Source organism: Daldinia vernicosa (assembly GCF_022497035.1).
Source record: "Daldinia vernicosa strain CBS 139.73 unplaced genomic scaffold F5Y00scaffold_8, whole genome shotgun sequence".
In the NCBI taxonomy this organism is placed as follows: Eukaryota; Fungi; Ascomycota; class Sordariomycetes; order Xylariales; family Hypoxylaceae; genus Daldinia; species Daldinia vernicosa.
The window spans coordinates 302,625-322,275 of record NW_025953924.1 but is presented as its reverse complement, the minus strand read 5'-3'; the positions used below and the strand labels follow the sequence as shown (position 1 = coordinate 322,275).

Below are 19,651 nucleotides of genomic sequence, written 5' to 3'. Positions count from 1 at the left end.
GATGGATAATTTGGTACGTTTCCTCGTTTGACTCGTTTGTTGCTGTCCTGCGGAAAGATCGAATTAAGAATAATATAATACCATCTAGATAGACCGAGTTTACTGCTCAATCAAATCTAGGCAATCACGAAGGAATTATGGCATGAAACTGCTCCCGTCAGAGACCCTCCCTTGAGATTTGTTTCCGATCTGGTTGACCAGAAACAAAACCACCAAGCTGCTCAGCGACGGTAACGACAGCGGCGATGAGCTGCGGCTTTGCTGTCAGAATGGGAGACAGAATACAGTCTTGCTGCAACTGCTTAAGTGGGGGGAGGGAAAAGCAGAAGGGAGGGTTGAAAAGACGACGATCTCTAGAAGAGAGGAAAAGGAGAGACGAGACGTGAGGCAAGAGGGCCTTCGGTGGGTAGAAAAGGGTTTCTCGGAGACAGAGTACGAGAAAAGGATATTTGCCCCGAGTGAAGCAGCCAAAAGGTCAATGCGCACTCTCGAATTGTCTCTTTTTCTAATGACCCCTGGTACAATGAATAATGAACGACCGTCTAGGATTACACCGGGATGAATTGGGAGAGTGACGAAGTGTGACAGGGCCAAACGAAGTCAGCTTTTCAAGAACAGCCGTGATACAATTTGCTAGGGACGGGGAAATAAGAAGTGGGCATCTACTGCAATCTACTGCAAAAGATGTGCAAGATGACTGGCGTGCCTAGGGGATCGACACTAAAGAGGGAAAGAAGGGTGCTATGTAACGAATACTCTATTATAGGTGGGGGGACGCTAATGCAATTAGTGCCTGAGTCCGTTTTTGCCCTAAAACCGCTGGGAGTCGCACGTTTGGAGATATCATGCAGGCCGCGAATGCAACCATAGCCTCGTACTCAGTACATTTGACACCTAATTCAGCAGGGGGTTGGAGCTACCCCAAGACTAGCTCTCCTCTTAGCGCGACATTATGCTAGGGGTCCCTGGCAGCTTCGAAATTTCGAGAGCCCCACTAGATTTTACATCTAACGAATAACAGGCCTATTTGAATAACAAAAGTGGAATAGCGTGGGAGAACTAGAGCTGGCTGGCTGGTTAGCCTTGAAAAAGGGGCCGTTATTTGTAGTGAATGTAGAAACCCACACCGAAGACCATCGTCAGATGGTTGGCCGTACGCCAAAAGCAACATGACAATCGAATTTAAGCTCATACGTATCGAGATAACCGCCAGATTTTAGGTTTATCTATGCAACGAGCACCTAGCAAAAGGTTTAAGAAAGAGGATAATTGGAACGTTGAATGGGTAAAACAAGAACAAGCTATGATTCGAAATCGTGCTGGGATTTGCCTTTATCGGTAGTCCGTAATATGCCTCAACACAGTGTAAACGAGGTCAGATATTATGAGGCAGGTATATATATCTAAGTCACTTAAACAATTAAAACAAATCCTCCCCGTAGGAAAAAAATAAAGAAAAAACACATAGGGTAGCGGTGGTTCATTCTAACAATGCCATTATGAGAATTTGCATAAGGTACCTATATCTCAATGCAATGGGGGTTATGCTTGTTAACATCGTACTCTTATTTTTTGTGAGATGATATCCAGGGTTATATTGCATCCGATAGCCTACCTTACTTGAGCAACGTCTCAAATTGAAAGAAATTCCGCGAGACGGTGTAGAAATATTACTGTTCTACATCAGTAGCACACGCATAAAACATCTGATCTTCTTGTCTCTTGATTCACCACTTGCATGGTGGCTGGCAATCATTGACTCGGTTATCTCAACTTGTCGCGGACATGAGGCCTCATGCCGTCAACAAGATCTCTAAATTGACGATAAGGCGGTTAGCCTATCTAGCATACACGTAGACATATAAAAACAGATCACCGGATAACGTCATGACTAAAAAGCGCACAGTATATAAGACATACGTACCTCATACCTCATACTCGGACTTACGATCATAGAAACCTCTATTCGGATGTTTTCCCCTCTAACTGCTAACTGCTAACTGCGTGGTTTACTAAACAGACGATTTAGTCAACTGACTCTCGCGAAAACTTCCAAACTAGGTAATTCTTCATTTCCCATCTCCTGTGTTATACATCTGAACTTATGCACGCTATGGCCCACCGCGATGGTTCATCCCTTCACGCCTCAAGCCCCTCCATCTAGCGCAGACAATCTTAACCTCATGATTCTTTCAAGCTCTGTATATCAATTCTTCATTTGTCTGCTCGATTACCCACAAGACACGTTTCTCGTCCTTTTCTATGAATCAAGATAGACCCGGGGCAATGGGTTCGCTCCTCTCTTCAGAAACCCCTGGCAGTCCTGGCTCTTTTCGCGATTCGGAGAAGGGTGGCCCTTGAAACGTGCCGGCTATCGCATAATACTGGTTCCAATGATGTTCCAAGTGAACTCGACTCGCGGGGTGGACGTCTTCCCGCATTGAGATAAGCTGCAGATGCAGAGCGGGAAGCAACACCACTTCTATCCACAAGCCGAGTAATCGATAGAAGGATTCAGACCCATAATGAAATAGATGCCGGTATCATGTTTAACATACGTGCTTTGATCCCATCGATGGACGGCTCTAGGCGCAATGTTTCGGGTCCATTAGGCCTCGATTGGGCCAAGACGCATCGCGCTGCAAAGCATTGTGATAGCTATGATAGCTGTTCTACCAATCGGCTCAGTTGCAACTTGCAGAGGCCATTGGTTGATCCCCTTCGCTATTGGTAAGTTGATCGACTACTGCACAGAATGCTGCCAGGGGATCAAAGGGGGTCCTTAACACATCTATTATTACAGCGTCCTCCCCGGCTTGCAACTCTACCCTGTCCTTCCAGCGTATGATGATTTGAATCACATAAATCATTATGATAAGAGTAGGTACCTATCCTACCATTGCCTAGGTCGTCTTTTCATTTTACATACTAGCCCTAAGAATTAATTTGAGCCTTTTAATGCGCGTCCCGTACATAGGCCATATAACAGGTACAACACCAACAAAACAAAAGGTCTAACTAGTTCCTAGAAGTCAACTCTTCAAATGATACCGACATACCTATCTTCAGACAGTTCTCTATCCCCATAATAGTCTGCAACGATCTACACAATTTATATGGTAGCGAAAGCTTTCGGCAGACTCCCCAGAGATGCTCGCCGCATATGTAAAATTGAACCGTCGATCCCACGCGTGTTAATCCACAATGATATGCGGCCCCCAAACAGTCGGTACTACTCTAGTAAATTGAATTGGATTACATGTCAATACTAATTGCTAGTATAGCTCCTCTTAATAGCTTTAAAATACTGTGTATGTGTTGTTGTATAGCCCGGTGAGTCGAGACGTTGATGAGATGCTTATCAGAACTGTCAACACACCAGTTTTTACATCACCAAAAGGCGTCAAAAAAGCTGGCGCACCTCTACTAACAGTTATCCTGGTAGGTGCGCCACCTTTTTAAACGTCCTTCTGATCACTTAGGTCTAGCTCAATCCTTTTAACACAAGACAACCGCACTAGCCCGCTTCAGATCTTGGTTTACCCCTGGCTTCGGTTACATTCGCCTACTAGACGGGATTAGTATGCGATCCGAGCTCATGGCTATACCCCAATACAAGGCGAGCTCTCAGCTCAGGCGATCCGAACCAAAATTTCACGCCAGTAGCTCTACGATTCTACATCCAAGCAAACGTCCTCCCCCCGTCCCTTCATCAAGGATCTTCCTTATTCAAACTTATATATCCAGTGCTTAGTCACGACGAACATATATAACAGTGTTTCTATTTGATTAATACTTACATCTACATTCAAAGCCAACGAATGTTCCTCTAATTTTGTATTATGGCTTGGCTAGGGCACTCACATTAAGGTGTCAAAATTGCCTCTTCACCAACACTCTTCCCCGGACTTTAAAATAACGAATTACGCGTCGGTATCCCCTCCGTTGACTCCGCTAGCTTTTCGGCCCTCCCCGTATGAATCTTAGTCGATCGTCCTTCGAACTATAAAGTCTTACGCCGTGTATAAAATCCCTTCCATTTCGCTAGTTTTACGAACCCTCATAAGCTAGGTAGTTTAAGCATCCCCGCCCCATGAATACTACATTCAGCCCAATCTAGGGTCAATGCGATACTATTTCAGCTTTAGTGACAGCCTTTGCCACCAATTCTTCAGCTTACGTATCTAACCCTACGACTCTTGTCTGAATAGCGCCAATAACCAGCAAGCAAATATATAAAAAGCCAGGGCATCTTCGCGCGACTACCAGACGTTTTCGTTCAGTCCCATCTATTACTCTTGGTTGTTCGTATTCGCTTCCCCCGCCTATCTTTAACCTCGAAATACATACTGTCACATATAAGGCGTAATTGTTAACTAGCAATTACAGCGTCGTTTTTGCGATACTTACAACTGCTACTACATACAACCGTTACTAAATCTAACCGTTACTACACATGTGGTATGAACACGACGAGATTCGTAAGAACTAGACCCTAATGGGACCACGATGTGCTAAATTAATTATAATACCATCAATACAGGGATAAAGTTTCAGCATATACCCGATGCTTCCGACGTAGAGACGGGGTCTACGGCAAGAGTAGTTGGCGTAACTTGTGCGTTATAGACAGATAAATAGCCATCGCCAGATAGACGTGTAGTTTCGCATCTTGTCCACGTAAACATGTGACCGTCAATTCTCAAATAAACATGTCTTTAACCAAGGTAGCCTTTACGCATTGAGGGAATTACCATGTCTAAGTCAATGATCACTTAACACTTCTGATAAAATCAATCTTCTCTCTCACTCCCGCGAGTTTCACGGGGTAGTATTAAGTGTTACGCTTAAAAGCTTGCACTAATACATATCTTGCCACTTACTAACTTGAAATATGACACTTGATCCAGAGAGACAGACTAGTACTAGGATATAGTCGCTATCAACCCTAAACGAGGTTGTCCGCAATAACGAACCACCCAACACAATACTATTATAGTGAAAATCACAGGTTGAAGTTTCCTACTTAACTCCCAGGTTAATTGTATGGATAATGTCCCATACTAGGGGGATTTCTTAGGGAGTGCCTCTTAATCATCTTAAGTCTATAGCTAGAGGGGACGACTAGCATACATCCCTACACAGGTGAGAAATTCATCGGTGTTAAATCCGTAGATCTCTAAGGTATTTAGAGCTTCTAGCCATGCTGGTGGTCCAGTTTTACCTGTAGCCATGGTTGTTCGTGCCTCGACGGTTGTGTCAGTTCGCAACTGTTAACGCCGGTCACTAGTTCGTAAGGTTTCCGATACATAGATTTCATTATACAGGGGCGTAGTATAAAAATTAGCCAACAACTAGAAGACCATTATATTTGATTTTAGCGATTACGTCCGCGTTACTAACCTACATCATGCTTGGGGAGCCTAGTTAGTGCGGTTTCTTGATTCATAGAACTAGAGTTTTCCATCGTCGGTAGCAGCTTATACGCGGCAATGTAAATACTATATGTATCGATGTCTATTACGATAGCTGAAAATTGGGCTCTTCCGCGGTATCGATTCTTACGATCATCGTCAAATCAGTTTCGAAGAACCGTTACTTTGATAACGATTAAGAAAGTTGAAAGAGGGTCCTTTACTAGATCATCAAATACTTCAGTTTGAAAGTAAATATTTCAAAGATTTAGAAAGGAGACTAACATTAGTGAATGTAAGTATCGGCGCAGCTATGCAAATGAATACAGTTGCGTCGCAAGAAAACAGCAACTAGCAATTACGCCTTATATGTCACAAGTTGTTAAGATCACTAGAGGCTCTTTGCTAACTTCGCTATTTGGTAGCCGTTGAGGTTAAAGATTTATCAAGTGACTTAACAAGATTAAGAATATAACCCTATAAGAGAGTACTTTCATAGAAGCAGGTCTATAACAAATAAAATTGTGTTATTTCCCGGAAGCCGACCTATTAATGAGAATGGTTGATGAGAAATATTTAATCACAGAGGTGACAATATCATTTGTGCCAATGCGGAAACAACGCTTGCTCATGGCGTGCTATCGTTTCGAATCTAGACCTGCTTCTATGTGCTGGCAAGATATCCTCATTCGAGCGTCGTTTCCACAAAGTTTAGGGGATACTTAGCACATTATAAGATTCTAGTATAAGACCTCGTAGAGTATTCGCATGTCGAAACTAGTCCTCAAGAGGTAGAGTGAGGTTATTGCCTGTCCCTCGACTAGTTTCTCCGCGAAAACAGCTGAGTTCTGGGTGAATATCATGCATCTTTTCTTTTAAATCAAAATTACTTTATCTATTCCGTGGAATTTTGGTATGAGACAGAGTACTAAGCATATAATAGTTGCACGTCTCATAAGGGAGTTTGCCATATCACAGCAGTCTCGAGGCAAAGCGAGAGCCCCTATACCACTAGACTGGTTCGACAATTTCATTCAAGCGTCACTTTCCTGATGTGAGATATAGAGTAATTAATCTCAAGACTTCGTTACACCTTGTGTGGAAGTAGACAGGCTTAACCTAGTTGGAGGTATTAGGAAGAATGAATTTTAGTATATCTCAATTTACAATCAATTCAAAGCAAAATATTTTACCGTTCGCCTCTACCAATATAATTGAGCCTCCCATAGCTAAACACAATTGGTTACCAAAACTCTTGGCTGCAGAGTATTATACGTCAGCTAATATACTCTTGGAGACTATATGTATCAAGTGTTGAAGAACTTACGCAAATATTATGTACCTGTTAGAGATTCCCGTACCGAGGTAACCTAAACAGCATTGACTTGGGAATAACGAGGATGCTATTCCGACAACCCCTGAAGCCAACAGCTTGGACCGGTATGAAGGCCGAGTTGTCTTTTCAACCCACATCTCATAATTTCCCCCTTTTAACTCCTACTCAGGTACCATTGTAGGTAATTAGACTTTAAGAATTCTAGTAATCTGAAAACATGCAGTGACTTGCACCATCTCAATCTCCAGTCAACCTAGCGTTATAATAATCAATTGACGTTATTTGGGGCAACTGTCACTCGACTCTTCTTAAGTCCGTCTGCCCCAAAAGAGGAAGCATTGAAGGCAATTGCTTATTCGCCACAATATATTAATTACTTCGTACCATCGTTTATGGTGCAATAATGTGCTACCTGCGGTAGTAAGTAGGTATTCATTAAGTTGATATGCAAAGTCCACGGTTTCATACATCCTAATTGGCTTGGTCGTAAGAGGCATGTAAGACGTTTAGTTCCGGCATTTGAGTTTATGAGTTTAGATTAGACCTACTGAGTTCACTATTTGTACCGCAAACTGTATCATCATTATCTTGTTACCAATGTAGGATTGAGTGTTCGTAATATCTGGGTATTGGAAGAAGCATGATCCTCACATAAACCAAAGTACATGAAATAGCTGCCTTATGTTTTAAAGTGCATCTTTAGCTTAAGTTGACATTTAAGATCTTACCATACTATATTTTGCGAGGGTTACGTTGGTATAGTGAAGATATGTTACCGTCGCATTACCAAATTCAAAATACCGAGTACCTCTCACTACACGTAAAATAGTCCGATCTCTAAGATCCGTAGGTGGGTATATGGGATGGTTTAACCATATTATTAGCAAGACAGGCAGACGAGCAAACACCAATAGAAAATCCCCATATCGGCACACAGAGAGATTCTATATGTCCATATTAAAGTTTAATGGCTTTTACTCTGTCTAAAACTAGAAACATGTGCTTATCTCTATTACTTGTCCACGGCTACCACCCAAAGCCCCTCACATCTCGCAACAACAGAGGGTAGCACTCAATAGTCTAGGCCCGCCGATGGGTTCTTTTGGGCGTTGGATCATCTTATCTACGGTTCGTTTATATGTGTGAAGTGGCGGTGACACAACACAGCGAATGTAGTGAGTTTGCGGTCATAATGAAGGTGTACTATTCTATAACTATCCTCTCGTTGACCGTAGTTGCTCCCCTTATCTATAGTCATCCTTCTATAACCCACCCAGGCCGCGGACATCCTTGGTTCTATGGCCTCATAACCCCGGTTAGTAGTTATATGGTACTAGCTGTTACATAGGGTTGCTTCCCTACGACGGTCGATTACTTCCAATCAACTTGGTCCATGAAGCGTTCCGAGGTGCACCTCCGGATGCGTAACCAATCTTTTGTGATGCTCGCTTGTACGATTCGAGAATTATCCATACTGCAGCTGTCCAACCAATTTATTCTTGACTACCTACATACGTTCAGGGGCATTGAAGAAGCAAGTAGCGGCAAGCAACGATATACGTGGCAAGAATGATCTCGCATAGAGATCTTCGTAGAATTACTATGGTGACGGACACCGCATCCAGTTTCCCATTTCGTTTGGTCTCCAGGCTCGTCATTTCGCCTCTGTAGAGTAACGTTGAGCACAGGTTTCATGTCAATTCTGGTGGTATGCTGGCAATATTCGCTTCTCGATGCGAGTCAGGTACGGCAACCGAATATTACAATTCGCAGGAAACTTCTCGCCGGGAATTGCATTTGCCATAAGGGCCAAGAATGACTTGCAGCGTGCCTAGAGTTTCTGCTGGGGGAGGGGTGTCTTTTGGTGTGCCTTACTCATACACACCCTGGGTTACCACGTTGCTACGTTTCGTCGCTCAACTTCATTCCTGGATCCGGCGCCACATCTAGATAACTACCTAAGTAGGCATTGCCCAAACGCTGCACATTGTCGATCCTCGAAGTGTTAGAATATTCTCGTTTAAACCTGCCGGAAAGTGTCGTTCCTTCAACTATTTTGGTTGTTGATTTATCACCTGCAACTGTATTGACGGTTAGGTATTGCGATAGCTGATTATGGACACCCAGCACTCGCGAAGACCGCACCAATGTCAAAACGCGCCCCTGTTAAATTCTTTCCGGTCTCTTCGGGTGGAGTCCTACAGCTTGGGGGCCAGTAGTATGCTGTGCCATGGAAAGTGGCTTTCATAGGTATTGACACTCATCCCACGTTTGACTTCGCGGATTGCCAACTCGGATTTAACTAGATAGCCGCATAGTAGTGCCAGAATCACGGCCAACCAATGTTTATGGGGGCTCTCAGCGCTCTTTGGACGAAGCGCACAAGGAGACATTCTTCTTCACGGAAAGGTTCATCCAATGGGATGTGAAAAGAAGAAGTATTGGTGTGTGTCCGCTTGGGCACCTTACCCGTTATTGGGACAGTGAGCGAGGCGGAGACGAAGCTCTCCGGCAAGCGTACTCCCGTATATCCCGTATATTATACCAATCTCGTCAAATTAAAGGAACAGACAGGGGCAGGAGAGATGACGAACTCAGCAACAACGGAGTGATGGTGATGTGGCAATGCAATAGGCTCCGGGCGATGAGATTTGATGAGATAAGGTCAATCGGGCTTGCTTTTTTATCGTCGGCTTCGCAAGACATGAGGTTGTTTCGGCCCAAGATAGTCGAGGATACCCTGGCGTCATTGGGCAAGATCCCAGCAATCTAGCGCTTAGGTTGCGAGCTGATCCGGTTACGGGTCTAAAAACAGAAACGCGAGACACAAACCAACGAGTCTGACTCGGAAGCAGGGTCCACGAGGTCTAGACGGTGGAGTTTTCCCAGCCCGCACAGACACCAGACACCGCAAGATGCCAGAGCTTAAGGTGGCTGAACTAAGGAGATAGAATCATGGTACTAAGAATCCAAGGTCAACACGTGTAGTAGACCTTCTACTCCAGTTTCCCGTCTCCAGTCTCCAGAAAACGATCTCAAAGAGACTACACTACAGACGTAGCGCCGATTGAGCGATGTTGTGAAGCTCCGGGTCTAGCTATTGCGCTACATCCGTCGGTAGTGATCGGCCGCGGTGTAGCGTGACTTAATTGGCGTCGACCGACTGGGCGGCGCAAGCCGATTATGCACAAGGCAAGGATTAGTTAATCATCTTCTATAGCACACGATGTTATGCAGGCCGCGATGCACTTAGCGGCTGACATCGCAGGTTCCCGGAACACAAGGGTGGTCGCGGAACCCGGGTGTTGTATTATAGACATGTATGAACGGATTAGACATGTATGTAGACAAGGTAGGGTGATCTATCCGTCTGTCTATCTATCTGTCTATCTGAGTGTCGTGTCTAATATATCGCTCCACGACTAAGACGCCTAAGGAAATGATCGGACCTTGGTATCACCACGATGGTCTGCTACGGTTGAACAGGCCGAATAAATGTTTGTCATGTCCGTAGGATCGAGAAAGCTGTATGCAACCACACGGAGGGGAGATCAATTACTTGCGTATGCTTAACCGGCCATGTACGATATATTGTATATATGTAGGTACGTAAAGCATGTATGAGTTACGATCACGGAATACGAGTGAAGAAAGACGGGTAGGGGGCAGTGCAGCAGATGGTAGGTTGAGGGGGATGAGGGGGTTTGAGGGGAGGGAATTGGTTGGAAGAATTGGTTGGAATGAGTTGTTGATGTGATATCATCGAGCGTCGATTGACGCTATATAGACAAACGATGTATCCTTATCAGCGATCAGCTGGAGATATAGATAGGTTCTACTAAAATTCTAAATTGCCAGTTACATTATATGTATACTGTAGATATGTGTACTTAGGTACCTCCTAACCTAGAAATGTACCTACGTACCTAGATAGTCAGGAGCGGGTTGCAAAAGAAATGGACCCCATATGTACGCTCTTTGAGAATGATCAGCACTAATATAAAACTAACCCTGTTGTGGTATTCCGGCCCTTTTAGTCCTGGTAGCTATGGCAGCCACGGCTAAAACAATCAGCTATCAGCTAACATGGAAATTAGAGAAAAGAGAAGGAAGGACGAAGGAGAAAAGAACAAAAAAAAAAAGCCACGAAAAAAAAAACTTCGTTAAGCGCAACCACCAATTAATAGAGCGGATAGATAGAAGAAAGGAAGCCACGAAATCGGACTTGGCAGGCGGGCTAAAGTAGCAATGTAAAAACCTCGTCCCGCTGGAGCCGTTGACAGCCGCAGGCGTCATAGTGTAAACTTTTTTTTTCTCCTTGACATTTCCCATTATGGTTTCTTGTGGTGGTTCCCACGAATCACGAACCGCTCCAATCATCTAAAACGGCATTTGAAGCACCATACGGCGCATGTGAAATTTACAGCAAATTTCCAAATTCTCCCTCCCCTCTGCATTTTCTGCACCTCTCTGCAGCACTTGTGCAGAATACTGCCCCTGCGGCTCTGCCGTGCCCTGTTTCACTACCGGGAGGTTGTCTATTCTTAATATATACGTACAGAAGCCAAGGAATTGATCGGCCAATCCGTCCATAGAATTTTAAAGATGCTGGACAGAGCTCATCCTTGGCTACTCTAAAAAGGAAGCAGACATGATCCACTGATCCACATCGCAGCTTAGATGCCCAAGATGACAAGATGATTGATAAATGGTAAATGCATGGAAGCTGGGAAACACAACAATCCGTGCATTTCAGTTCTTACAGCATCATCTGTCCCACTTTATACCGTACTTTTTTTACTTACTTCGTTCTACATACGGTACCAACGTCGACGTCAGGACACAACATTACGAGCCATTAGTATTCCTTGCCGCTCCACCCAACCAGACATTGGGTCCCTCTCGTTAAGGTCTGGATCGCCCATAATCGCCAGGTCCTTCTTTTTTTCTAAATTTTCCTCTTCCCCCTTCTAACCCGCTTCGAACGAAGGAAAATAGACGGTGGAGTCCCCCAACGAGATAAGGAAAATGGAAGGGGGGAGGGGGGGTGTCGCCCTTTCGACTCCTTGGCTGGCTGGCTGGCCTGGCTGTTCTATGTAGCTAAGCCAGCTAGCCACCGAAGGGTCGCACTTCATGAGCAACCATGTTCTGCTCGTTGTTCATTGCACGTTATCCCATATGAACTTCGTCTGCCGGTAGTTCTGTCAACGTCCAATCCCAAGCGGCATGATAATCCAACTCTGCTAAACAGCAAGCATTTTTTTATATCGGCCCGTTATCACCCCTTCACCCTTCATCCCTCCTTATTTGGTCTGGTGTTGGGTGTTGGGTGTGTATCTATGTTAGGTGTGGCCCACCCGGTTGTCGCCATTTGAATGAACCATTCACCATTTGTGTGAATTTGTACTGATGTGGACATATCCGCATCGGTATATACGGGTGTATATATCTTGAATTGTACATTACCGCATTGTGTAATACACAATATACAATACACAAAATACACACAGCCTACATTCATGTTGCGCGTCACGACACTAGTTTGAGCAACGAGCCACCCCCGAGCTTGAAGATCTGTATCGGGTCTGGAGCTTGTCCCCAGTTTATTAAATTCTGGACCGCCCTTCTCGTGCCTTCGCTTTGTTCAGCCTACATAGTAAAGGACGCCTTGGACATTGCGAATCCTTTTGTCGTAACCTAACCTCCCAATAATGGTTCGACTTATCCTTTGATCATACTTCTCATCGTTCGCTTCTCTTCAACCCATTGTGTATAGGACTTTTCCGATTGTACCGATTGTACAGCCAGGGCATTGCATCGGATAACTCGAATTTACGAACCCTATTCTAACTTTTACTAAACATATCCATCCGACCTTAGCCCAACCTCGTACTCGTCTTCTTCGCTTCGCCATACCCTTCGTCCCAAATAAAACGTAGAGTTTCGCTAGGACCCATCCGCTGTGTCCCTTCGCAACACTCACCGAATAACGTTTTGCATCGTCCGATTATTAAATTTTAAATTTTGTTTACTTTTGTTCTACGCCTGGTCCTTGGTTTTAGAGCTACTAATCCTCTCGGCATGGAAAAAACCCCCGGGACACCTCGCAATGATGCCAGTGCGGCCTCGACTCCTCCCACCGAGGAGCCTCAGAGTCCAGCATCGCCCGATCTTACTGCCATAAATGCCCTCAACGCCGGAACGAGAAAGGAAAAAGGCCGAGTACGCTTTAATAGTGTCGCCGGAGTCGAGCCACCATCTTTTTTTGATTTATCTGGTATCTCGGGGACGCAATCACGCAATGATGTCTTGTCGCTACCTCCGCGGCCAAGGCCTTCTGTCTTGCGTGGGAATTCCTATAACTCGGTGACTAGTATTCCCGAGTCTATTGATGACGATGATCCTGCTTCCGAGAAGGTCATGTCGGCCCACGCAGCACAGGAGCGTGCTCAGCAGATTGCCGCAACCCTACTGGGCTCGCGATCCGCTCCGGGGTCGACGAGAACCTCTCTGGACTCGGACGCTGAAACGGTGAATAGCGGCGGTGTTGGGGATATGCCCCCAGGATTTCCCGGTATAGCTCTGGACGACTATCCCACAGATGTCGCCAATGGTGACACCGCACACAAGAGTGCCTCCGAGGAGCAACGGTCCGTGAAGAAGGAAGCGTATAATCTTGTCCGATCGCACACGCGAAGGAATGCCCCTGGAGTGTATCATCCAGCAACCACCAGTACCGCCTTGAGCTCCGGTCAAATTACGCCCGTCGACGGACAGAAACACGAGCTATACGTGACGCCGCCGACCGAATATCGTTCCAGTGTCCTATCAAATCTTTTGAAGCTGTATAAGCCTGCTGACTCCGGTCTTTCCTTTAATTATCCATCTGGCCGAAAGTCTGAGCATGGTAGCGAATTTACTACACCGGGTTCTTCTGGTGCTACAACACCTAACCGGCGCAAATGGTATGAAAAGAATCGTTCGCAAGATACTCTGGCCAACTTGGTCGAGGCATCTGCGCGTCTCGCCAGCGCTGGGGTTAGTGGACCAGGGGCGAATAACAATAACGCTCCTAGCATCGCACCTAGCATCACAAAGCCAAAACGACCCAAGCACCGGCGTAGCCCAAGCGGACGAATATTGAGTTTCGGTCGACCACGGATGGAAGAGGAGATTCGTATTACAATGCACATTGCGGAGACACTAACCCGGCAAAAGTATATCATTAAGATGTGTAAAGCACTTATGCTCTATGGAGCTCCGACTCACCGTCTTGAGGAGTATCTGCGGATGACAGCTAGGGTGCTTGAGATCGATGGCCAGTTCCTTTACCTGCCCGGCTGCATGATTATTTCTTTTGATGACCGCTCGACACATACCACCGAGGTAAAAATCGTTCGCACTAATCAGGGGATCGATCTTGGAAAACTCAGGGATGTTCATGAGATATACAAGCTGGTCCTCCACGACAAGATCGACCTGGAAGAGGCTATCGAAAACCTATCGACGGTTATGGAAACCAAGGATAAATTTCATCCGTGGCTAAGAGTCCTAGTATTCGGGCTAGCAAGTGCGTCAGTTGCGCCGTTTGCCTTTGAAGGACAGTTGATCGACCTTCCTATCTGCTTCTTCCTGGGATGTCTTGTTGGTACTTTACAAATCATCGTCGCGCCTCGGTCCGATCTTTACAATAATGTCTTCGAGATCACTGCTGCCGTATTAACCAGTTTTCTGAGTAGAGCATTTGGCAGCATTGCGGGCGGGTCGCTATTTTGTTTCTCGTCCTTGGCCCAGAGTTCCATCGCATTGATTCTCCCTGGGTGGTTTGTCTGTAAGTGCATATCTTCGGTGTCGTTCCGGGTTTGTAATCTCTAACATACTTTTATAGTGTGCTCTGCTCTTGAGCTTCAATCTCGCGCTTTGGTACCTGGCTCCATTCGTATGGTCTATGCTATTATCTACTCGCTCTTCCTCGGTTTTGGTATCACTGTTGGAACCGCACTTTACGGTTTGATGGATCCTAAAGCCACTTCGGCAACGACCTGTCCAAACCCTATACCTACTTACTACCGATTTTTCTTTGTACCAATCTTTACTATGTGTCTTGCCTTCGTCAACCAGGCAAAATGGAAGCAGATGCCTGTTATGGTTATTATTGCTTTTGCCGGATACATCGTGAACTTCTTCAGTAGCCCCAAGTTTGCGGCCAGCCCACAAATCGCCAACACATTAGGCGCTTTCACTGTCGGTGTCCTTGCGAACTTATATTCGAGGCTAAGGCATGGCGTGGCGGCTGCCGCTCTTTTGCCCGCTATCTTCGTGCAGGTACCCAGTGGCTTAGCAGCAACGGGAAGCCTTTTGAGCGGGCTGAGCACAGCAAATGAACTAAACAATTCTACAGAAGTTATCAACGGCACTAGTACTGTGAGTATTGGCATGCACTCTTAACCGCATTTGTAGATTGTCGACTAACACTTCAAATAGGTCACTATTCAACAAGGTCAGCCCCTTGATACGATAGTGTTCAACGTCGCCGCATCGATGATCCAAATTGCTATCGGTATTACTGTCGGCCTTTTCCTAAGCGCACTCATCGTATACCCGCTAGGGAAACGCCGAAGCGGTTTATGGACCCTCTAAATCTGTGCGATGTTTGCCGTTTTTCGTTCCCTAGTTTCCAGTTCGGGCGTTCGAGCGTTGGGAAAAATTGATTTAAATAAGCAAGCGAGCATTGAGTTCTGAAAAAAAAAATCCATTGGCTTGTAGAGGATAGAACTAGATGGTGTTATGGGCAGCATATAAATGTATATTATAGAGGTAATGCGGAGGATTCAGCCTCGCGGCCGGGGTTGGTTGGTGGCACTTTGGAGGAATTCCTTTATGATATGTGATATGAGGTATCGGCATATGCAACGGCGTCATGGCTCTTTTGTTGTAATATGGAAAATGCTGAACGACTGCATCAGAAAGTTCCAAGCGCTGGACTGATGTTTGTCGCTTATATTTCAACTCAAAGCTGTACAACGTAACCATTTTTGTCATGTCCGAATTCACTCATATATTAGTTAGTTTATCTTCTTCTTACAAATATGTACTTTATAGGAAAAGGAAAATATCTTAGCTGCATAAGCAATAGCAGAAAATCTTGTGTCTTTAACTACCTTGGTGAAACAAAGCCAGAAGTCGCGTGCTTCCTATGATGTTTGCAATGTAGAGAGAATCATAGCGTCATGTATTTTCGCCAGAGAATTGTCAAGTCTACTGATTCAGCCTAATATTATAATTATGACTTAATCGACGCATATAGGTTAGGAGGCATGTAGTCAAGATTCTTTGGAGATGGTTTTATATTTAAAGCGTCACGTGGAAATCCCGTGATATTTCTCTATGCATGGGGTGCTTGGAATTACGAGCTTCAAGTTGTATTGTACCTTAGAGGTACATATATGTACCTAAGATACCTAGTGTGTCTAAATATAGAAATATAAATGATGTGAAGTATGCATCCTAGTAAGGTTTTAGTTGTCGATTAGTGTAAAGTTAATAAGCTGATAAGGCGAAACATTAAAAAGATTTCAAAAAATTAAGGTAGCATTGGAAGGCGTTGTTGATGGCGGTTAAATATTAGCCCCTTTTGTATTAGTTATATTAGGTAATCTAGGAGGTTCTTGGTTATTACGTAGCACCCATCCTGGTTGCTGAGTGAGAAGGCTGGAAGGTAACTGCCATTGTTATGCGTCCGTTCCCCGTCCCCGCCTGTTTAGTCTGTTTAGTTTAGTTTCGCCTTTTCAAATTCGCCCCTAGGTTAAAGTTCATTGCTGTTCTGTTGTGTTACCTACAAGTTTCAATCCCTCGCGTCTTCATCTTAAGCTTATCATATTTTAAAAGTCAAATTTGACAGGCCAATGTTCACCACATTCCTTGGAACGACAGCGGGTGCTACCGAATCGAGCGCTCCGCTAACTCCGGAGGCGCAACCCCCCAAACCTCGACAGAAGCGGAGTCAAGTAGCTCGGGCATGTGATTGGTGCCGTGTACACCGTATTAAATGTGATAATCATCTCCCGTGCTCGAATTGCCGGAAGAGAAATGGCCAGTGCAGTCAAGGGGAGATTCCTGTCCGTACTCTTCCTCACGCCTATCGGAAAATCGAGCGCCTGGAAAACCGGGTGAGAGAATTAGAGCGGGAACTTGAGAACGAACGTAAGGCTGCTGTAAAACCTAGCACTGGCATCAATACGCCTGAGACGCCGTCGAGTCTCGCTTCGTCAGGGCCTTCCGGCTCCGAGGGTCCCGAAGCATTCGATTCTCCGGGGGAACATGGAAACAGTCCGGAAGGGAAGAAGAAGTCGAGGGAAGGGGTACATATTCCTACCACCCGCTCCCAGCAGGGAACGTGGTATGGTGCCTCGTCGTTATTCTACTTCATCAGGCGTATGAACACCTTCTTGAATACTTCTCTTCAACAAGCCCGGCCTATCGATCGCATGCTACCAGACCCAGTAAAGCTATTCGACGGGACAAGTCAAACCTCTGCGAGAGACCAGAGTAATCGGCCGACTACTACAGTGACAGGAGATCCCGCCATCTCAGGAAGTTATTTAACCCCGACACAGGAAGAATATTTCATAAGTCTCTTCTGGCAGTCTCTCCACACCTCACTACTAGTTTTAGATGAAGGTACATTCAAGGAGCATTATCAATCCCTATGGACAACATCGGGCAGAGAGCGAAAGCCGTCGGCGCTTGTCGACATAGTCATTGCCTTATGTATGCAATATAACACAGCGCTACAGCCAGGCCTTGAGGACGACATCAACGATATCATCGCTGGTAGCCGATGGTATTATCAACGCTGCCAAAGGTTATTAACCAACGAGTTAGAGAATCCTACCATACTAACGCTGCAGTGCCACCTCCTGTCATCCGTATATCTGTGCTCTGCATCTTTCCCGAACATGTCAGATAGCACCTGTACGCTGGCCGTGCGGACGGCTTATATGCTCGGCCTTCATCTAGAGCCGCCAGAAGATATGCCGAAGCGGGAGCGAGAAATGCGGAAGCGCTTATTGTGGACTCTCTACGTCTTTGATAGTAAGATCAGCATGAAACTGGGCCGTCCATTCCAACTAGATCACTCCGATACTACTTGTAGCCTACCAGGTGATGACCGGGAATGCGCAACGCTGTCGGGCTCCGTGTTTGCTCCTCTCGGAGAGGACGCTACATGGCTAACTTTCAACCTCGAAAACGTTAAGCTCTTCCGGATGATCCGAATAACTTATACGGCCTTCTACAAAAAGCAGCTCGGTACCACCAGCATCTTCGACGACCAGGCTTCGCGGAATGACCCAAAGATCATCGAATCCCACGCGGAGTTTCTGGGTCCTTATATAGACCGAATAGAGGACTGGGTGAAATGTGTCCCCAATGCCCTTAAAACTAAACGCGGGGGAAATGGTGTTCCCTTTTCCACCGACTTCACGCCTCTCGAGATCGAACAGTTCGCATCGCTCTGGCTCCAGCGGCAACGTCTTCTATTGGAACTTATGTATCACAATCTATGCATAAACCTATTTCGTCCCTTCGTCCGTTTTGCTCCGACAGCAGGACCTACTCCAATTGCCGACAGAATCGCTGCAGATTGCGCCCGCCACGCTATAGCACTGACACGTATCCTGCATCAAGTCCTCTCGTCAACATCTATCCTTACCGGCTGGCATGAGGCATCTCAGTGGCAGTGGAACGCTGCCATGTCACTCATCGGTTATGTGGTTGCCTATCCACAAAGTTCGACAACCCCAGAGGCAAGAAACGCTGTTGACCTCGCCATAGCTGTCTTTGATATCTGGAAAAGGAGCATCAAAAGTGCAGCTAGTGCGGCTGCTATTACGCGCGATGTCATCGCACAGGCCGATATACTCATCAAGCAGACACAAGACAACCAAGATTCGGTGCAGAAGGCGGACGAGACGCCTTTAGGTTCAAGTACTTGGGAGGCTACAAATGGCGAGACACTCACCGACGGTAACCCCACCGAAGCCCTAACGGCGGCTGGAGATTGGGGTTATAACGATGGGACCGGTTTACCTATGCAGGGCATGTTGGCCGGGTCTATTGATATGGCCTTCACTTTCGACAATCAAGATTTCGGGAACTTCGGAACATTGTCCTGGCCGACGATGAATGGGGACCCTGGCGCCCAATGGATATACGGATAACAGCAAGCGTAAGCTTAATAGAATGTCTGCATAGAGACATTCGAATCCCAAGAGGCTCCTCCCGTTACCGTATTTCCTTGACCCCTTTCGACTATCATATGGGATGCAAGGTGCTCCAGGCGTATGGAATGATATGGCTGTGAAATGATGTCAGTTTGGTTCATCTATTCCTATTTAACTTCCATGTATGTATGTATGTTTTACTCTGTATCTGTGAGGCGTTGGTGGGAATTTTCAACAAAAGCACTTATATAGCCAATTATAAATTACATGATGCCATCTCACATACTATAGTACCTACATACATATCTACTTAATGCAATGATATAGTTGGCTGCGTAATGGGCTGGTTAACCATCCATCCAACTTAAGTGAATAATGGTTGAAGGCTAATCAACTGACGTGCCGGTTAGTAATGATCCGGGAAACTGCTCAGTAATCGACTTGCCGACGATATTGAATAGTCAATCCATTGTCTAAGACATAGAGGGTAAACAACTACGAATTACGTAGGAATAAAGTACCGCGATGCATGTGGATTAGTTAAGCAACCAAATATCCGAATCTTATATTATAGACATGCACATGGTTAAATAGGTTAAATATGACATCAGAGTTACTTTGAGGCTCGGAAAGGATCAATAAGGTTTCAAAGATCAATCTTATCTATTGATGCGGAT

At 45.5% G+C, this 19,651-nt stretch overlaps 2 protein-coding genes across 2 annotated transcripts; both read left to right on the top strand.

Annotated features, from left to right (window-relative positions):
* The first annotated feature begins 12,551 nt into the window (after window positions 1-12,551).
* Window positions 12,552-15,458, top strand: F5Y00DRAFT_204639 (DUF1212-domain-containing protein). The gene is made up of 3 exons (XM_048005415.1): window positions 12,552-14,581; window positions 14,639-15,174; window positions 15,235-15,458. Exons 1-3 carry the CDS (start codon window positions 12,832-12,834, stop codon window positions 15,388-15,390), a joined length of 2,442 nt encoding a protein of 813 aa, XP_047867912.1. The 5' UTR covers window positions 12,552-12,831; the 3' UTR covers window positions 15,391-15,458.
* Window positions 15,459-16,479: 1,021 nt separating this feature from the next.
* On the top strand, window positions 16,480-19,317 carry F5Y00DRAFT_228327 (fungal-specific transcription factor domain-containing protein). Its single transcript, XM_048006614.1, has one exon. It carries the CDS (start codon window positions 16,656-16,658, stop codon window positions 18,969-18,971), a length of 2,316 nt encoding a protein of 771 aa, XP_047867911.1. The 5' UTR covers window positions 16,480-16,655; the 3' UTR covers window positions 18,972-19,317.
* Window positions 19,318-19,651: the final 334 nt, after the last annotated feature.